Raw genomic sequence first — 17,642 nt, 5'->3', positions numbered from 1 at the left:
TATATGAGCGCAGGTTTGAGGCTGAGCTTACAGCGCTGCTGAACCGGGTCACACTCGGTCCGGGCGTCGATTACTGTCTGTCTGCTCTGAGGAAACATCCATCCGTCGCAATGGCTGTCCGCGGTTTTGTGACCTTGCTCTTTATTCTGCTGAGTGGTACGTACGACTGTGTTGTTGAGTGCTTTATTTCAGACGTTGTCACATTACAAAAGCAGATATTGAAGTTTATTTTTGGGAGGTTTACTCAGGCCCACAGGAGCGCGAGAGCCTTTAGCATTAGCATTAGCATGAATTCTTAGCTACGCAAGTAGAAACGCGTTAGATAATGAGAATGGCTGTCAGCTTGTGGGATACATATTTTACAGTCTTTGACTGTATAAATGTGTTTAAAAGTTAGAGTAATTAATAAAATTACATGCATTCGTTTTTAATAGATACCCTGAGCGTTATCATGCAACTTCTGTTGTTTACCTGCTAACGTTATATTGTTAGCGAATTTAGATTAAAACAACAAACGGCTAAATATATTTAGGTAACGTTAACGTTGTATAATTAATTGAGCGGTAAAAAAAAAACTCCTGTGTTTGTGTCTCAACCTAGTCGCTTTCTACATAGACAGCAATAATGGGCATCCTGGACGCAACATTTTAATTTTTAATGTCAAGAAATTGTATATAGGTTGGAAATTCACTAGGTTTCAGACACAGCCGGGTTAATTCAAGCTAGTTAGCGCTGTAATAAAGCCAGTCACGTGCTGCTATAATAACTGAAGTGCGTTAATGATAAGATAAGATTTTCGGTCATAACGGATTTCATTTAACGTTAGTGTTGAGACAGACTGGCAAACTTTAAAAAATGATTTTGCAATCTTCACTTTAATGATTTTAAGTAATTACTTTAATTAAACCGTGTTCAGCTAAAATTAAGGAAATAACGCCATAGATTTATCTCACTTGCCACATATTTAACTTCACAAGCATGTGATCCTGAAGTGCTTGTTCAGTGTATTTCTCTGCCACACATTCATCATCATGTGATGGGTTTGTTTGTGAAGCACCAGAGACTTCCTTAGCTGAAAGCAGCAGGTTAATGATTTCATCAAACTATGATATGGGACAGTCACCCAGTGCCTGTGATCTTAAAGCTGGAATATGTTACGCAACTTCTAAAACCTGAACAGATTTTAAAACCCTTGGCATCATACACTTGCCAGCTTTGTGAATGGTTACAGAGACAAACTGGGCATCAATGACTGAAGATTACACACTACCAGGCTTTCAGGTTGTTGTTGCTAAAAGATGCTTGTCAAACCAAGACAATGGCCTGGTTTCACAGATAGGGCTTAGCCAGGATTAGGCCTTAGATCAATTAGGATATTTAAATGGCTTTTATAAATGTACACTTAGAAAAAAAAAAACATTACAGGTGTGCATCTTGAGACAAAACAATGGCATGGACATTTTAAGATGGGTCAGTACAAGTTGCTTTCAATTAAAACCGCTCAAGCATGCATTTTAGTCTAGGACAAGCATAAGCCTTTTCTGTGAAACCGGGGGTATGTGTTTTAAAATCAGCTCAAAATATCAAACATGATATCCTCTGACTGTATGGAATCATAGTTCCATCTGAGCCCAACTTGCATGACATGATTTTTATTTATTTATTTATTTTTTTTAAATGCAGTATGAACTCTTGACTGCCCAAAATCTGGGGAAAAAGCTGTCTGGTGTATTTCAGCCTTAAGGCAATGCATTGCAATACAAGAGCAGATAAATTTCAATCTTTTGAGTGTTAGTTTGCTTCCATTTCCAGTCAGTCAGTCGGGAAGTTGAAGCTTTTGGAATGTGCTTGGATTGCTGTTTTTATTTCCTTATGCATGGAGGTGGTTGACAGGCTATGGTGTGCTTAAATTGTCTTACACTTTTGGAATATTAATGAACCAGTCTTCATATATTTAACAGCATTTATTATACAATAAGATGTATAAGTTGACTTTTGGAACGATAAAAAGGCAGGTTTGTGTATTCTCAATGTCACATGGGGAAACCCCACAATGATATTGAGTATGAGGAAATGAGTACATTAACCTATATTCTACTTTCACCCTCCACAGGTATTGTGCATGCTGATGATCAGGTGACATCACCGTTAATTGAAACGTCAGAGCCCAGTACAAGCAAACTCACCCCAGTCACGCAGACTTCTACAGCTTCTCCAACCACCTCTTCAGCTACAACTCATGCTGGTGTGACTACAGAAGCTCCAGGTATCATGCAGACCAATCCGACTACCACAAAATCTCCGACTACCACAGAAACTCCGACTACCACAGAAACTCCGACTACCACAGAAACTCCGACTACCACAGAAACTCCGACTACCACACAACCTCCAACTACCACGCATCACAACACGACAAATTCTACCACACAACCTCCAACTACCACACATCACAACACAACTAATTCTACCACCGAAGCGCCAACTACCGCACACACTAATGCTACAACAGCCCCGACTGCTGCTCCGACCACTACTCCGACCTCTCCTCCTGTCACCAACCCAACTGTTGGAAACTACAGCGTAAAGTCTAACAACGTCACATGTCTGTTGGCAAAGATGGGCCTTCAGTTCAGCTTCAAAATAAGTGGGGTATGTATGAAACGGTCTGCAAATTTGTTGTAATAAACGGTCACACCACTGCAAGTCTTAATTTATTGTTGCCATTTAGAATGCCAGCGTTCAGACTGTTAATCTTGACCCAAATGTAACGGAAGTGAGTGGAACCTGCGGAGATGGTGGAAATGACTCTTCCCTTGTACTGAAGTCCAAGGAAGTCACAGTTCATTTTGTCTTCACAAACGTAAGTCTTTTAAAAAGTGAGTCAAATATAAAAAGGGGAAAAGGGAGATAAATATTCAGGGTCAGGGTTGGGTTGTTTTTATTATCTGACTGACACACTCTCACTGCAGTTCTTAAAGTCCACCTGCAGTCAATTTTATCCCTTAAAAATCATGGAAATACTCGTTTATTTAGCCATGTATGTTTGAACCAGAAACTGACTCAGAAGAAAGAGGGAGAGCGAATTATACAGGCTTGTCTAAAAGTCGATGTATCAGAATGGTAATGCGTCTTATGTATCGCTCTCTACAATGTTGGACACATAATTGTAGTTGTCAAGCCAAAGGCTAATCATGTCTGTTATCTAATGTGGTAATGTTAAAAACCATGTTCCCATTCACCATCTCATAGAGCTGCCTTCTAAAAATCAGAATCCTTAGTGCTTTGAACATCACAGGAAGTCGGTAGAGCAAGTCATAATTCATCATAACATCTTAAAGGCACAATATGTAATTTTTGCTGCTAGAGGTCGTTTATTTAAAACAAAGGCATAGCTTGATGATGCCGTGAATGAGCGTGGAATCATGGGAGTTCTTTACTTCCACAGCTGATAGACCGCAGTCCAAACTCTGGTAGAAATCACATTCATGGATAAGCTAATGTATTAAAGTTTTATTAAAAAAAAAAAAAAAAAAAAGTACTGTGGTTAAGCAGCGTGGGCCGATAGCTGTGGGAATCCAGTGGAGCATTTATTATGTTTGCGCTGCAGTTGGCCGCTTCTCTTTTCGTTGTGTATGTGGGGTAACACGCTGCTGTTCTACATAGTTAAAGCAATCATACTAAATACATTTGAGTTTGTTGAAAGTTATAACTACTCTGTGCTTTCACTCTTTGGCTGGTATGAGACACTTGTTGCACTTTGCAGTAATCTAGATTGATATTAGAATGTCATATTAAAACTGGATGACTTGTGTTGCTAAATGACATGCAACTAACTTAAATATATTGTTTTGAGGAATGGTACAAACATGGCACTTATGGTAAATCAAGTAAACAATAGTTCAAACGAGAAGACTAAGGACCCTATTTTAACGATCTAGGCGCATGATCTAAAGTGCATGGTGCAGGTGCTCTTAGGGCGTGTCCAAATCCACTTTTGCTAGTTTAACGATGGGGAAAAATGGTCCGCGCTCCTGGTGCATGGTCTAAAAGGGTTGTCCCTATTCTTTTAATGAGTAATGGGGGTGTTTTGGGTGTAATGTGCAATAAACAAGAGTCTCATCTCCCATTCACTTTAAAAGCCAGTTGTGTGGAGGAATTTGCAAACGGAAAAACTGAACGCTTCTCTAGCGAGGAAACAGATCTACCATCTATGGGACAAGCCGGATTCCACCAAAGCTTTTTTATCTTTATGCACACAATAATAATCTTTTACATTTGTAATCCTTTTTTTTAATATTTGGCTTGTGTGCTGCTGCATGTGTGTAATAAGTAGAGTTTATGTGCATTGTGCACCCGCCTGTAGGCGCATATTACTAACTTGCCCTTTAAGTAACAAAAATAACTGTCAGGCTGAAACTAGCAAAAAACACTTGCGTAGTGCCTGGCGCTGCAGTGTATGATAGGGCCGTGTCCGTGTTGAGCTATAAAACAATTAGTTTTTAGTTGATAAATATATCCAAACAGTTGCTCACCTGTCTAATAAAAGGTATGTTAAAGTGGCTTTGGTGTTTCCATGGTTTCTACGAAAGTAAAACTGGAAATCAAGGGTAGTGTGGATATGTCATTGACAGGTGACGCAGGTCCTTTATGCTGGTTAAAATGTAAGTACACAAGTCCAAAAAAAAAAAAAAGTGTAAAAAATGGTTCTAGTGATTTTTGTATATTTTAATCTAAATGTCTTGCATATTGTGCCTCTAATACCTCATAAACATAATTCACCCCCTATATGTACCAGATTTTTCCTGTCCTTTCTTAAAGATGTTCTTGTGCTCATTGTTAAAATGTCCACAGAGCATAAGAATAATGGGAAAAGCCCCACCAGATTTTGTACACTGCAGTTTTAAGGAGAAATTTCTCAGCAATGGTGTTGACTGATTTGTGCGTGATGTATTAAAAACATTTAATAACTTGATTTTCACCACAGGGGGTCTTGTACGATCTCATTTTTGCATGATTTGCTTATGCCCCACTGAGGGTTAGGTTTAGGGATGGGATTGGGGTGGACCTTCATGAGAAAACTTATGTTTTCATGCCAATTAATACTAAATTGCCAATTCAATGTTACATTGATATCCGATTACTATTGTTTTCACAGGTTTCAGACAAGTTCCGTCTACATGCTTTGATGCTCTCTGTTGATCTTGGAAATGGTAAGATTAATGTGGAAAAACTTATTTTTATATACATTTATTTCCATACTGCCCAAGGATACACAGATAAGCCGATAAATAGCCAATATTAAAATTCTACTTGAGTATGTTATTGTGTGTATATATTTTGATATCTATTTTAGTATTTTGTCTTAAAAAAAACAAAAATGCAACACTGAAATTGGCATTTTTAAAATGACTTCAAGTGAATTTAGGCATCCCCATTATGTACAGAATAAGAAATGGATATTCATTTTGAGACTAGCTAAAGATTACTTTTTAAACTAGTGTTTTTAAAGTTTTTTTTTTTTCTCTAATATCAGCCATAGCCAATATGATACCAATATATTGTGCATCACTAATGGTGCTGCATCTCTTCTCATGTAATCATATTCTGTCCTCTGATTGGTGTGACCTCAACAGGGAGCATTTTCAGTGATTCCAATAATAATCTGTCTCTGTGGGAGGCATCTGTTGGGAGCTCATACATGTGCAAAAAAGAGCTGATTTACAACATCACCGAGAAGCTTACCGTCAAAACCTTCGAGCTTCAAGTGCAGCCCTTCGCAGTCCAGAAGAACGTGTTTAGCACAGGTATGTATTTGAGTGCGTTTGTGATGCTAAAGAATAAAGCTGAGCTAATTACCTCATTAGAGGCACACTGTTTCACTGAGCATTGCTTTTCAGAGTGGTTTGTGACCAGTGAAAAACTAAAGCAGTTCTATGTAAACTGAAGCAGTTAGTGTGAATTTTGAAATGCAGGCTCTGCCCTCATGCACAGCTAAAGCACAGCTAAATCTGATAAACCCATGGTTTCCTGTGATGATATCAGAATGGATGTGACTAGCTACAGCAAGATAACTGATACTAGGAAGGATGTATATGCAAAAATTAACATGACAAACACACAGATGAATGATTGGTCTATATAAAGTAGGATTTTTATATATACTGAAGGTTGGAATTACTTGATATAATACAAAAATTACAATTTCAAATTTTTCTATTTTAATCTATTTTTTTAAAAAAAGAGAACATTCCTGTGAAAAAGCTGAATTTTCAGCATCATTCCTCCAGCCTTCAGTGTCACATGATCTTTCAGAAATCATTCTAATATGCTGATTTGCTGCTCAATAAATAAAAATTGTATGTGCGAATCATTTTTTTTTTTCTTCTAAAAACAAATGCTTAATTGTACAACTACCAGTGAGGCCCAGTATTACCAGATCAAGTGATTTTTATGTCTGAAGTGTTATGACTATCTGCAGTGGTATTAATTAGAAGATGGCAGCTTCATCTTATGTTCATTCATATTCTCTCTGTCTGCAGCCCATGAATGTTCAATGGATGACACCAGCCTCTTAATCCCAATCATTGTTGGTGCCGCTCTGGCTGGTTTGATTGTCATTGTTGTGATTGCATACGTGATTGGTCGACGAAGGACCTATGTTGGATATCAGACATTGTAATGCAACAAAATCAAAGAATCAAATCCTGAGCATTTTAAGGGACACACAAGCCTGTTCCTGGACCATTGTAAATATTGTGGGTTTTTGTGCAATCTCAATTGGCAACTGACTCGGGGCCACAGGAGTCAAAAAATGTATTGTCCTTATGTGGTCAATTAATTAACCCTCTGGCCCTTAAACTGCAACACATTAAAATCTGAAGATACAGTGGCACTCCAGGACCAGAGCTCCCTATTGTGAAATTATTGTGTGCACCCCCCCCCCCCCCCCCCTTTTTTTTTTGTGTTGTGAAGTAAGTGCATGGTCTTGGGTTTTGGCTTAGAGCCCAATTATTTTTCTCTTGAAATGCAAATTAGTGCTACAGTCATGGTACCATGCAAAATATTTATATGCAAGAACAATGTTGTTTCATAGATCGTGGGTTGTGGCCAATTTAAAGTATCATTGCTCCGTAGCAGACCCTGCACTTGCTTCTCTTAGGCATTCCTTTAATTTTCATTTTGCAATTGATTTAGCTCCTTTACTTTGTGCCCAAGTCCATCATTACTGTGTCCACAGCTTTAGGCTGAAACAGTGTTTTTATTCACCTGTCTTGTGGCATTTTGGTTTAATATTAAAAGCAGTTCAAGAAACAGGTTGTTACTGTGCACTATAGTGACTTGACTGCTCACATTTATTGAGATCATCTTTTGCAATATGTTCATCGTGTATTCAGAGCAGCTGTGTGGGAGATTGCTACACTGAGAAAATATGTAAACATGCTGGATGGCCCTTTCAAACTATTGAAATTGTAGAACAGAAAAACAAAAGCTTGAATGTTTAAACTTCATGACAAGCTTTTTTTTTTTTTCTTTTTTTTTTTTTTCATTGTAGTAAAAGTAGGCCTGGTGTTTTTGAGTGACTTGGTGTAAAGCGCAAAACAAAGAAATGGTAACTACCATTTAAATGCTGTTACTAAATAGTTTTGGTAGTTTAACTTTTTTTGGGGGGGGGGGTTTAAAAAGGGACGATGAATTATAAATATATCTTGTCAGCTACTCTTTACTATAATTATTTACAGCTCCTTTAGCCTAAAAGATATGTGCTGCTCTTTGCTAATACAACTGTGAATTGTATTTGCTGCAAGATAATTTTTTTTTTTTTGCACCTGCTTGAACCTGCGTTGGTAGTGGCTGTGGATCAGAATAATTTAGTTTTAAGAATAAGTTTAATTTGCGTTCTCGTGTCTTTCTGCTTTTGTTACATGTAATGCAACCCCCCCCACCCCTTTTCCCTCTCTCTCTCTCTTCCATTCACACTGTTTATGCACTATTCTAATTTAGTCTATGCACCACCTGCACAGAATCTTGTGTTAATGTATTTCACTATAGCCAGGATAAATTAAACCTTCCAAACTGGTTACTGGTAATTTTGTGCCTTGCTTGATGAAATTACTTTTGCTTGCAATCACTTATCAATAACTTTTTAAATAAAAATGAATATATATATTTGTTTGTTTTTTCCCTGAGCATACTTTTGTGACTATTTTCTGCCAGCAGACTTGTAAAAAGGGATTCCTTATCTGACTGCCCTAATATTTGATGTTTCATGAGATTTTGGTTGTTTTGTTTTGCAATGAAAATGGCTGTTTTAATTGGCTTTTAGCTGCAATAAACGGAGAAAGATAATTGTGTATACATTAAAACTGGTGTGGGCCATCTTTTCACCCTTTAACAAACTTTCATGCAAATGTCAAAGAATGTTTCAGATGTGTTTTTATTGCAGTTTAAAACATAATGGCTTTTTTTTCTTGTTTTGTTTTTTTTTCCCCTCACTCATTCTCTTTATTTTCAGCTGAGGATTGCAAAGCAGATGAGCCTGATAACTTCATTGTCCCTATAGCGGTGGGAGTTGCCCTGGCTGTCCTCATTATTATTGTCTTACTGGCCTATGTGATTGGAAGAAAGAGAAGTCAAACCTCTGGCTATGAGCAATTTGATTCATAATAATAATCTGAGAATATGTAAAGTGTCCGTGCAAGTGCTGGCAAATCTTGCAGAACTTCAGAAATCAAGTAATTTCAGTTTGTGCACATCAAAGTTATTTTGAAATGAGTCAAATATTTTATATAAATTTGTGTTCTCTTGCCAATACATTTTGTAATGTGATTTATAAGGTAGATTTGTGATTTGTATGGCACATAATAGAACACCTGTTCAACATCGATCTGACTGAATTGTCTCTTCTGTTGTGAATAAAATCATTTGAGTGCCTAACCGTACCGTTACTTCCAAAGTCACTCACCACCCATTTCTTTCTCCCTTTTCTCCCAGCTGAGGAATGCTTTCTGGATTCTGATTTAAGTTTCCTCGTTCCCATTGCTGTGGGTGTGGCTCTCAGCTTCCTAATCATCCTAGTGCTTATCTCTTACCTGATTGGCCGGCGGAAGAGTCGCACTGGTTACCAGTCTGTATAACAACCCAAGCTGCTGCCATCTTACCTCTAACCCCGGCTAGTCCTTTACCATTTATATTTGCTCCTCCTCCTCTCTCTCTTCTGGTCCTGTTGGCTTCTTCTTTTGCCCTGCAAACTGCTCGACCCTCCTCACTTGCTGGAGCTAAACACTGATACCCCAGTTTCTAACACATTTGATTGCTCTAATCACTTCCTGTGTACGATTTAACCATTTTATGAATGATGTGGTATATTTCTGCTTAATCACACTCAAAGCAATGTCAAGAGGCATGATTCAGTTGTTTAGTGTAAGCACAAGCTGTCTAAATAACCTGGCATTGTGCTGTATGTTAAATGCATGAAAAAAAAAAAAAAGATGATTCCCTTTTTATGGGATTTTTGATGCAGTTTCTTGCTCTAAGGATGCTCAGTTCTGGTTGCTGTGACTTATATTCATGTGAACTATTATGAATGAATGATGCGATTTTAGAATTAGAAATCCCTTGTTTATTAACCATTGAATGTAAATGAATTCTGTAATTGTACTCTTGTGGAAATTTTTGTTTGCCGAAATTAGGAGTGAAAAGTATCCTGGCACTTTTTTTTTTTTTTTTAATTATCAGAACTAATGATAAGTCACACTCTTGCACTTAGCACATAGTATTATAAAGGGACACTTTTTGTGACACTTACCAGCATTTGAATATGAGTATTTTGTTGATTTATGCTTTTGTTGATTCATTAGGTCCCTCTCAGGGAATGTTGGAAGTGTTACAATAGGCCTGTTAGTACATGGGTTTGTGAATTTAGTTGTCATTTCTCTGCACACATGCATAAAATGTACAAAATACACCATTTCTAAGACCAAAGCTACAATTTCCAGTGCATTTTCAGTCTTATTTCCTGCTCAGCATAGTGAATACTGTGTCCAAACCATTTCATGTATATGCATTTTTCATCATTCTTTCCTGCCCAAAGGATTTAGCTGTTAAAATGAACACAATTAAACACAGAATATCATTGTTGTACTATAGCGTGCCTTTTAGTTGCATTGCCATTTCTCTGTTCCTTCTCTATAGGACCTATATCTGTCAGGTTAAGAATGTTGGTTCAAGTTTCAGAGTGGAAAAATTAAATAAAATAGCTTTTTTGTTTTTCTACTTCCTCTTTCTTTGTTCTCTTTCTTTGACTTTATGAAATCAACATTTCTCAATCTGTTAGACATGACGTTAAGCCACTGTAGTTTTACATGGTTCACATGACTTTTACGGTCATAAACCTCCTAGTTTCCCCTGATGGACTTCGATCAGCATGTGTTGCTATAAACATTACTGATATCATAAATTCCGCTTCTCTTACTGGAATACTAGAAGCGTCTATCTTTGACCCGCATATTACAGTAAACTGCTTATCACTGGATGCACATGAAAGATTGCGTGCAGTGCTGATGTTTTTGTTCACATGATTTGAGTTCATTTTGTCATTTATCCAACAAAAAGGATCATCACATACAATTTATCATGAGACTTTTGCAATACACATCACCACTGATGTTACTTTTAAAGAGAATGGAAAACTGAGCAGAAAGGTTTGATTCCGTTAATTCTCATCCATCTTTATTGTTTATGCTAGAACATGAGTGCGTTTAAAAACATGAGCTGGAAAATCTTTGTCAGTCAGTGGATATTTCATTGTATTTACTGAATAACAAAGATGTGCAGTTACCAATTTCCATCTCACTATTACACTGCTTTTACCATGTCAATATATTCAAATACAATTAATAAATAATACTGTTGAAATCCTTCTTACAGGTAACTGAGCAGATATTTTCACTCAGAGATGAATTATGTGAAATACTCTTGTTTTTTAAGAAGTGTTGGTTGCATGCTTGACAAAAGAAAGATGAATTTTGAGAACTTGTATTTCATTATGAAGCTCTCAAAATAATGACACAGGATTTCTGTCCCACATTTCAGTCAAATACATTTGCCTCTGGAACTGAAATTTAGTATCCGAAAAATAAAAGCAAAAGAAAATTTAGTTCAAAATGTACAATCAATTAATTCTAAACCACATTTGATTGTTATTCCATTAAAATGAGCAAGTAAAGGATAATGTTAAGTCATTTCTGCCTTTTTTTTTTTTTTTTTTTTTTTCATCCAGAGGGGGAATTTAATGGAGACAGTGACTTAACAGAGAAAACATTTAAAAAATGATGTTTTAATGTGTTATATACACATCTGAATTACCAAAATAACTGATCGAAAAAGTTTAATACATGTTAATTCTACAATCTAAACAGATCTAGAGAATTGTTTCGCCTATGTCTCACTGTAGACTGTTCGTTTGAGTGATTATGCCTCAATAGCTATAATTGCGACCTACGTATTTGGACATCTTTTCATATTTTCATTTATCCAATAATGAAATCCAGGCAGTTGTCAGTCTCTAGTGGCTGGGTACTGAATGTTACGTTACTGAATGTGATAAATCTATAAATCTTAGTCTTTGCTTATTGCGAAATCCCTTGTTTGAAAAAGTAGTGTAGTAACACAGCTCTGACGCGAATAGCACAGTGGCTGCCGGAGGCATAATCAGAGGGCTAATAGGTAAAGACAGCACCCAGTGTGCTATTTCATTCATTATAACATACTCTGAGAATTTTAATTTCAATTTCTCTAGGTCTACAGTGATCCTATGCACCCACTTCTAAAGTGAAAGACACACTACCCAGGAAACGGTCGGTTGGTGAATCGTTGATGATGCCTTTGCCGTTTAGTTTGCATTGAACGTGTAGTTGGGTGTCGTACTGGACTCCAGGAAATTGCACAGCCACCAATGGGGAAGAGTAGTTTACCTGTTTGTAGAAATAGTGGAAAATGCTATGAAATGCTATTAAATTTGGAGGAATTCTGAGATATGAAATAGGACCACTTACATGTCTCAGTTTCCCATAATAGGGATAGTACTGCAAGTTGAAGAAATTTTCTGGAAAGAACTTGACTTCTCCTAGGCCTTCAGTTGACCCTTTCTGGAAAAAACATTGGAGAAGATCAAAAATTGTTAGTTTAATGACAAATACTGCAAAGGAATATTTATTGTATCTTTATTTTATAACTCAAAGTATAAACAGATTATTCTAGTCATTAGTTATTACCTTTACTCCACATGTAACGTTTATTGGAGTGCCTTGACCAGGCAGATACCCGAGAATCTGTCAGAAAACAAGCATTTTACACACCACTTAACTAGCAATTGAGACTGGACTGATTACGTTATAAACTGAAGGATGTGTTCATTTAGTCATGGCTTAACCACAAGATGGCACTAGAGCTTTTTTATTGTTTTTTTTTTTGGTGAGGGGGAAGCTTTGTTCTGTAAACAAAATAATTTTTGTATAGTATGTTCTACACTAATGTAATCTCACCCGATTCATTTTGACGATGATGCAGGGTTTTCCCTTCGAGTAGCCGAAATCTCTGTCCTGCAGACCGGAGCATTCCCTTAGCCAGGACCTCTTAAACTGACATGCCTTGCGCTCAGCACTCTCCTCTAAATCATCCTGTAGGAAATACGTATTTCCTTGGCATGGAATGTTCCGCCTGTCCTGCACTCTATCATCATAGGCTGGATACGGCCATGGCGGGAAACCGTAATAAAAGAGATGGAAGAGAGAGAGAGAACATATATTAACTAAACAATGGCTGTCGCCCAGCCTGGCCTCTACAACTTACAGGCCCACACAAAAAGTGGGGCCCTGGCAGCATTGAGCAGTTACACTGAGTGCACAAAAGGGTTTCCCTCCTTGTCAGTATTTCTATAGACAGCAGGACTTGTTAAACAGTGTGCTGGAGTGATTTGAATCTCTGCCTGCTGAACAGAAAACGTATCTTCCCAACTCAACTCAACTTGTTCTCTCATGCAGGACTTACGTTTCAAATGGGCTTCCAGTGCTTTTGCATACTTCTTCCACGATTTTTGGTCAGAGGCGTTGAAAGCGATGTCAAACCCATGAGCTACATCTACATGAGGTGACATTGTCATACCTGCCAAGAGACAGAGAAGATTGTGAACATCAAGAATGATAGTATTGAACTTCTGTATTAAAACTTACATAATAATATAATTTATTATAATAAAATAATGATTGAAATAGTTTAAATGATTTTTGTTTGAAATTAAAAAAAAAAAAAAAATTATTTATTTATTTATATATATATATATATATATATATATATATATATATATATATATATATATATATATATATATATATATGTCATATATTCATATATATATATATATATATATATATATATATATATATAGTCATATATTCATATATAGTCATATATTCATTCATATATATATATATATATATATATATATATATATATATATATATATATATATATATATATATATATATATATATATATATATATATATATATATATATATATATATATATATATATAATATTCATATATATTCATATATATATTCATATATATATATACATGTGTGTGTTTATATATATAATATTTATATATAAATATATTATTTTCAATTACTAATCATTATTAATTTGATTATTAATTATTAATACAAATCTGTTGTAGGGTGACAGATTTACAAATCTACAAATTACTATTAAATTACATACATATTAAATCATTTCTATTAAAAATAAATAAAATAAAAAATAATTAAATAAAAGATTTACACAATAATTAATCTTTTTTTATATACTTTTTAAAAGTAAAAAAGTAAAAAAAAAAAAAAAAAATTAATTAATAAATAAATAAAAGTTTAAAAAATCCAAAAATAAAATGCTTATTTTTCCAACCTGGTGGCATCACCCTGTCATTGTAGGTGGGAGAATATGGACTAATTGACCACATCAGGCAACACATACAACCAGCAAACATGGCGGCGAGGAAAATGTATAATGCTGAGTAGAAGAGAAGAATAAGGCCTGAAAAAAAAAAATGAAAAAGCAAGATTTCATTGAGAAAACCCTTTGTACATATCTAAACAGAATGTGAGATAACATTTTGTATCTGTATGTATCTTTCAATCAATTGACCATTCAAATACATTCAACTTTTATAATTTTTCCATAACCTTTCCATTCTGGAAGTGTTCCCTAAAGTCAATGAAACTTTGAGAGCTAACAAAAAAACAAACACAGCCATTGTCCTTTAATTTTTAATTAAGACTCCATTAACAGCTGATCAAATGGGATGTGGCGTCAAACTAAGCGTCTTTTGCTGCGCAGACAGTTTTGCAGGGACTAGCTACAGCCCCCAGCCACAAAGGCCTTTCTGTTTGAGCCTAGTGAAAATTCTCCCAGCTGTCCTTTCACTCAGGAACACAGTGAACCTCCGGTTGCCATCATAGTGACGGTCTTTTGCAGCCATACAGAGCCACGGCCAGCTCCAAGGAGCCCGATCACCCCATTCTGGCATTGTGAGGCCTCTGCACTCTCCTTTCATGGGACACGCATCACAGCACTCCAGCAGCCCCTCCCCTGCTCTAAGGAAGACTACGGCTGTTTATTTAATCCACCTCAAGCACATTCCCCATCATATCATGCCCATGTAAAGCATGGAGATGTTGCATTACGACAAACACGGCGTCTGTGCTCGATACGAGGGCAATGGTGCATTGACATTTCCCTCTGCTATCCCCAGGATACTTTCAAATTGCTGTTTAGAGTGCTCATCCCAATGGGAATTTGCAGTTTTGCTTAGCAACCGGACGTTTAGCGGCAGCGAATGGCCGCTCTGTCATCATCGGGCTTCTTCAGGAAATGCTCGCTGCCAAAAAAGTTCTGAGCTCGGACAAAAAAAAAAAAAAAAGCACTACATGTTAAATTGCGCTGTAGATCTGAGAGTGTGTTGGAGGAGATCTGGAGGTCAAGGGGGCTTTGGGAAAGAGGGAGAGGAAAGCACGGTAGGGGTAAATGGAATGTGATCCCGGGCCAGCAAAGGGACTGTGACATCGCTCTCCCACTGAGGACCATTCCCCAGGCAGTCTGTTTTTGTCAAGATGTCTCTAAGCTATCTGTGCACCTAAGTAAACAGTAAGCTTGGACACACATGCACCCACGGTGACAGCGTGTACACGCACACACACACACACCGCAGAAGCACAATTCATCTCCGCAACTCATTCCCACTACAAATAACTCCACTAAAATGGAAGATAATGAGCAAAAACAATAAGCAATGGTCTCACTTGCCTTTGCTTCTACAGCAAGACCTCACTAATTAAAGACTTTGTTTACAGTCCAAGTACAATTTAGATGCACTCCCTCACCCACAGACAAATAGCCTTTGTTTTGCCATTTTTCTCATTTTGTACATTCAAATAGAATTTACTCACTCCAGCTCTTCCCTGAGCGGCCCATAAACTCCTTTGTTTCTGCGTTCCACAGGTAAGTCTTTAGGTCGTCGATTTTCTCATGCAGCGTCCTCTTGGGCTTTGGCTTGGGCTTCCATTTCTCAAAGTTAAGGTCATCCTGCTCCAGAGGCTGATGTTCTACCAGTCCTTCCTGTTCCACTTCCATGGCCTCAGCTAGTTCGTGTTTATGAAGTGATCCTGCACGCTAAAGACAACATGGAAAGTTAAAAATAGTACGTTTCTGAATCACACAGTGCAAGTAGTGTAAAAAAACAAGCATTAAACACTTAAAAACTCACTTTAATGTGGATAATATTGTCTGATGCTCTTAAAAAAAAGGTCAGAAGACAAATATTTGTCTTCAAAACAGTGAAAAGCAAGTGTAGGATCTCATTCAGTGTGAATGAAAGAAGTTTCAGAATCCCATTGATCTATGAGAGGCAGAAGAGGACCCACACACTCGCTGACCCATGTTGGGAGATCTAACCTCTCACAGCTGCAGAAGATCTGCAGGGTCACTCTTCAGCCAGATGTTACGCACTCATTCTCAATATCATACAATTTGCTTTAAAAACTGGTGGAATGTTCTTTTGAGGCATTTCTTAATCTAGGTTAATGTTCATTTCTACATTTCAAGCTGTATGCAAAAACATTAATGCATCGTGAATGAATGAAATAAATAAATATATACCTCCTGCCTAAATCCAGTTAGTCATTTTTAACAGCTTCAAATGCCTCTACTGCAATATAACAAAGTGTAATTATACTAATGATGATGTTCATTTACCTAAACAATGATGAGCAGGTAAAACGCTTTTGGTGATACTCCTTCTGTACCAGTAATGAGTTTAAAAAATGATACAAAACATTTGAGGTAAACCACGTTTATCTAGGTACTATAATGTTTACTACTTTATATTGAAGAGCACTAAATCCAGCAGCATTACAATGCCCTCATCCCTAATCAAAAGTAACCACATTACTCTGGTGCATTGTGGTTATGGTCACTTGCCAGTTTTGAAACTTTGTCCTCCAGGAGCAGGTCCTCCGCCCCTCCCGCGGTAGAGTCGCGCTCCATGATCTCTCACTGAAGAATAAAGGTACTTGTTAAACCAATCACATATACGAGCGGTCCAAGCGATTTACTGAGAGATTTCAATCCTCGAATCAAGTCTGCAGCAGTCCAAGGAAGTCAAATACTGTGTCAAATAGTTTCTTTTTTAGAAAATTGATGATAAGCGAATATTTCGAAGTCTTCAGGAAAGAAAAGGGGGAGGGAAGGAAAACCTTAATGCTCAAAGTGCCCCCCCAAAATAATGTCTTGATGAAGGCACTGAGGTGATGTCTTCAGGTTCACTTCACGCTGGCCGAACAAACGTTAATTCTGGTCAAGAAGTGTTCGTGAATTTCATTGAGTTTTCCTCTTACAGCGGATGTCGGGTGCCGAGGAGCTTCTTGCTAGGAGTCGAGCATCATAGTGAATGGAGTTGAGCTGGAGAGGGAAAGTGGGGGTGGGATACAAAGTGGAGTTTTTTTGGCAGCAGCTTGGATTGGTGTTGTGTGGAATTCTGCACACGCACACCACATAGTCTCATTGTCTGCTGAAACAAGCTCTATGCAAAGACCCGCAGCTTTATAAGTTTCTGTTCTGATCTACATTTGCCGTTGTCAATCACTAAGTACTGCATCAGCAACTACATAAAACTGAGGTTTAGTATGCAGGACACCTCACTAAACAATCCCCATTGACTGTTAAACTGGTGGGAGTAGGCTATTCGCGCGCATTATAATGCTTTAAGGAGACAAACGCAAAATTGTGAAATATGGGCCAGCTTTGGTCTGTGTTGGCGTCAGAAGCGTAATAAATGTATAAAGTTGTCATCAAGCTTATATTTGTACACAGATCACGTTGAGCTCCCTAAACCCGCTGATTTTTTTAAACCTGAAAAGAACTCGCGTCATGGAAAATTCGGTCTTGTCTGGTTCTTTCTGCTTTCTTTGGTGGAGAGCAGGTCATTCAAAGAAAGACCATCAAGGACTGAAACGAGCAAATGCACTCATTTACTTTGTGACAAAACTAGGCTGGAAGAACAGAGGTTAAAATGTTACGTTACGT

At 37.2% G+C, this 17,642-nt stretch overlaps 2 protein-coding genes across 5 annotated transcripts; one reads left to right on the top strand and one right to left on the bottom strand.

The window, feature by feature from the left end:
- Positions 1–9,137, top strand: lamp2 (lysosomal-associated membrane protein 2). 3 transcript variants are annotated; one of them, XR_010895298.1, is made up of 7 exons: positions 1–156; positions 2,114–2,652; positions 2,732–2,863; positions 5,159–5,213; positions 5,637–5,807; positions 8,516–8,735; positions 8,995–9,134. XR_010895298.1 is itself a non-coding variant. In XM_067387434.1 (6 exons), the coding sequence occupies exons 1-6, from the start codon at positions 111–113 to the stop codon at positions 8,665–8,667; spliced, it is 1,095 nt and encodes a 364-aa protein (XP_067243535.1). In that variant the 5' UTR covers positions 1–110; the 3' UTR covers positions 8,668–9,137. The 3 variants fall into 3 exon arrangements, 2 of the variants coding, with proteins under 2 accessions (XP_067243535.1, XP_067243547.1); XM_067387434.1 differs by having other exon boundaries at positions 8,516–9,137; XM_067387446.1 differs by lacking the exons at positions 8,516–8,735; positions 8,995–9,134 and adding an exon at positions 6,543–7,703.
- Positions 9,138–9,140: 3 nt separating this feature from the next.
- On the bottom strand, positions 9,141–16,977 carry atp1b4 (ATPase Na+/K+ transporting subunit beta 4). Of its 2 annotated transcripts, none has more exons than XM_067387458.1 (8): positions 16,539–16,977; positions 15,509–15,731; positions 13,968–14,096; positions 13,051–13,164; positions 12,546–12,745; positions 12,276–12,332; positions 12,057–12,149; positions 9,141–11,975 (listed from the first exon to the last, which is right to left on the bottom strand). In XM_067387458.1, exons 1-8 carry the CDS (start codon positions 16,602–16,604, stop codon positions 11,814–11,816), a joined length of 1,044 nt encoding a protein of 347 aa, XP_067243559.1. In that variant the 5' UTR covers positions 16,605–16,977; the 3' UTR covers positions 9,141–11,813. The 2 variants fall into 2 exon arrangements, with proteins under 2 accessions (XP_067243559.1, XP_067243568.1); XM_067387467.1 differs by lacking the exon at positions 16,539–16,977 and adding an exon at positions 16,314–16,409.
- Positions 16,978–17,642: the final 665 nt, after the last annotated feature.

The sequence above is a fragment of the Chanodichthys erythropterus genome, chromosome 1 (genome assembly GCF_024489055.1).
Source record: "Chanodichthys erythropterus isolate Z2021 chromosome 1, ASM2448905v1, whole genome shotgun sequence".
NCBI lineage: Eukaryota > Metazoa > Chordata > Actinopteri > Cypriniformes > Xenocyprididae > Chanodichthys > Chanodichthys erythropterus.
This window is presented reverse-complemented; position numbering and strand designations above follow the sequence as displayed.

Bases quoted from the DNA above. Each gene is read 5' to 3' on its own strand.
- atp1b4 (XM_067387458.1), bottom strand. From the start codon at position 16,604: ATGGAGCGCGACTCTACCGCGGGAGGGGCGGAGGACCTGCTCCTGGAG. The intron at 15,732-16,538 runs GCAAGTGACCAT...TGTTGTCTTTAG, and splicing joins AGGACAAAGTTTCAAAACTG to CGTGCAGGATCACTTCATAA. The intron at 12,333-12,545 runs GTGAGATTACAT...GTTTTCTGACAG, and splicing joins TCATCGTCAAAATGAATCGG to ATTCTCGGGTATCTGCCTGG.
- lamp2 (XM_067387434.1), top strand. From the start codon at position 111: ATGGCTGTCCGCGGTTTTGTGACCTTGCTCTTTATTCTGCTGAGTG. The intron at 2,653-2,731 runs GTATGTATGAAA...GTTGCCATTTAG, and splicing joins TCAGCTTCAAAATAAGTGGG to AATGCCAGCGTTCAGACTGT. The intron at 5,808-8,515 runs GTATGTATTTGA...CTTTATTTTCAG, and splicing joins GAAGAACGTGTTTAGCACAG to CTGAGGATTGCAAAGCAGAT.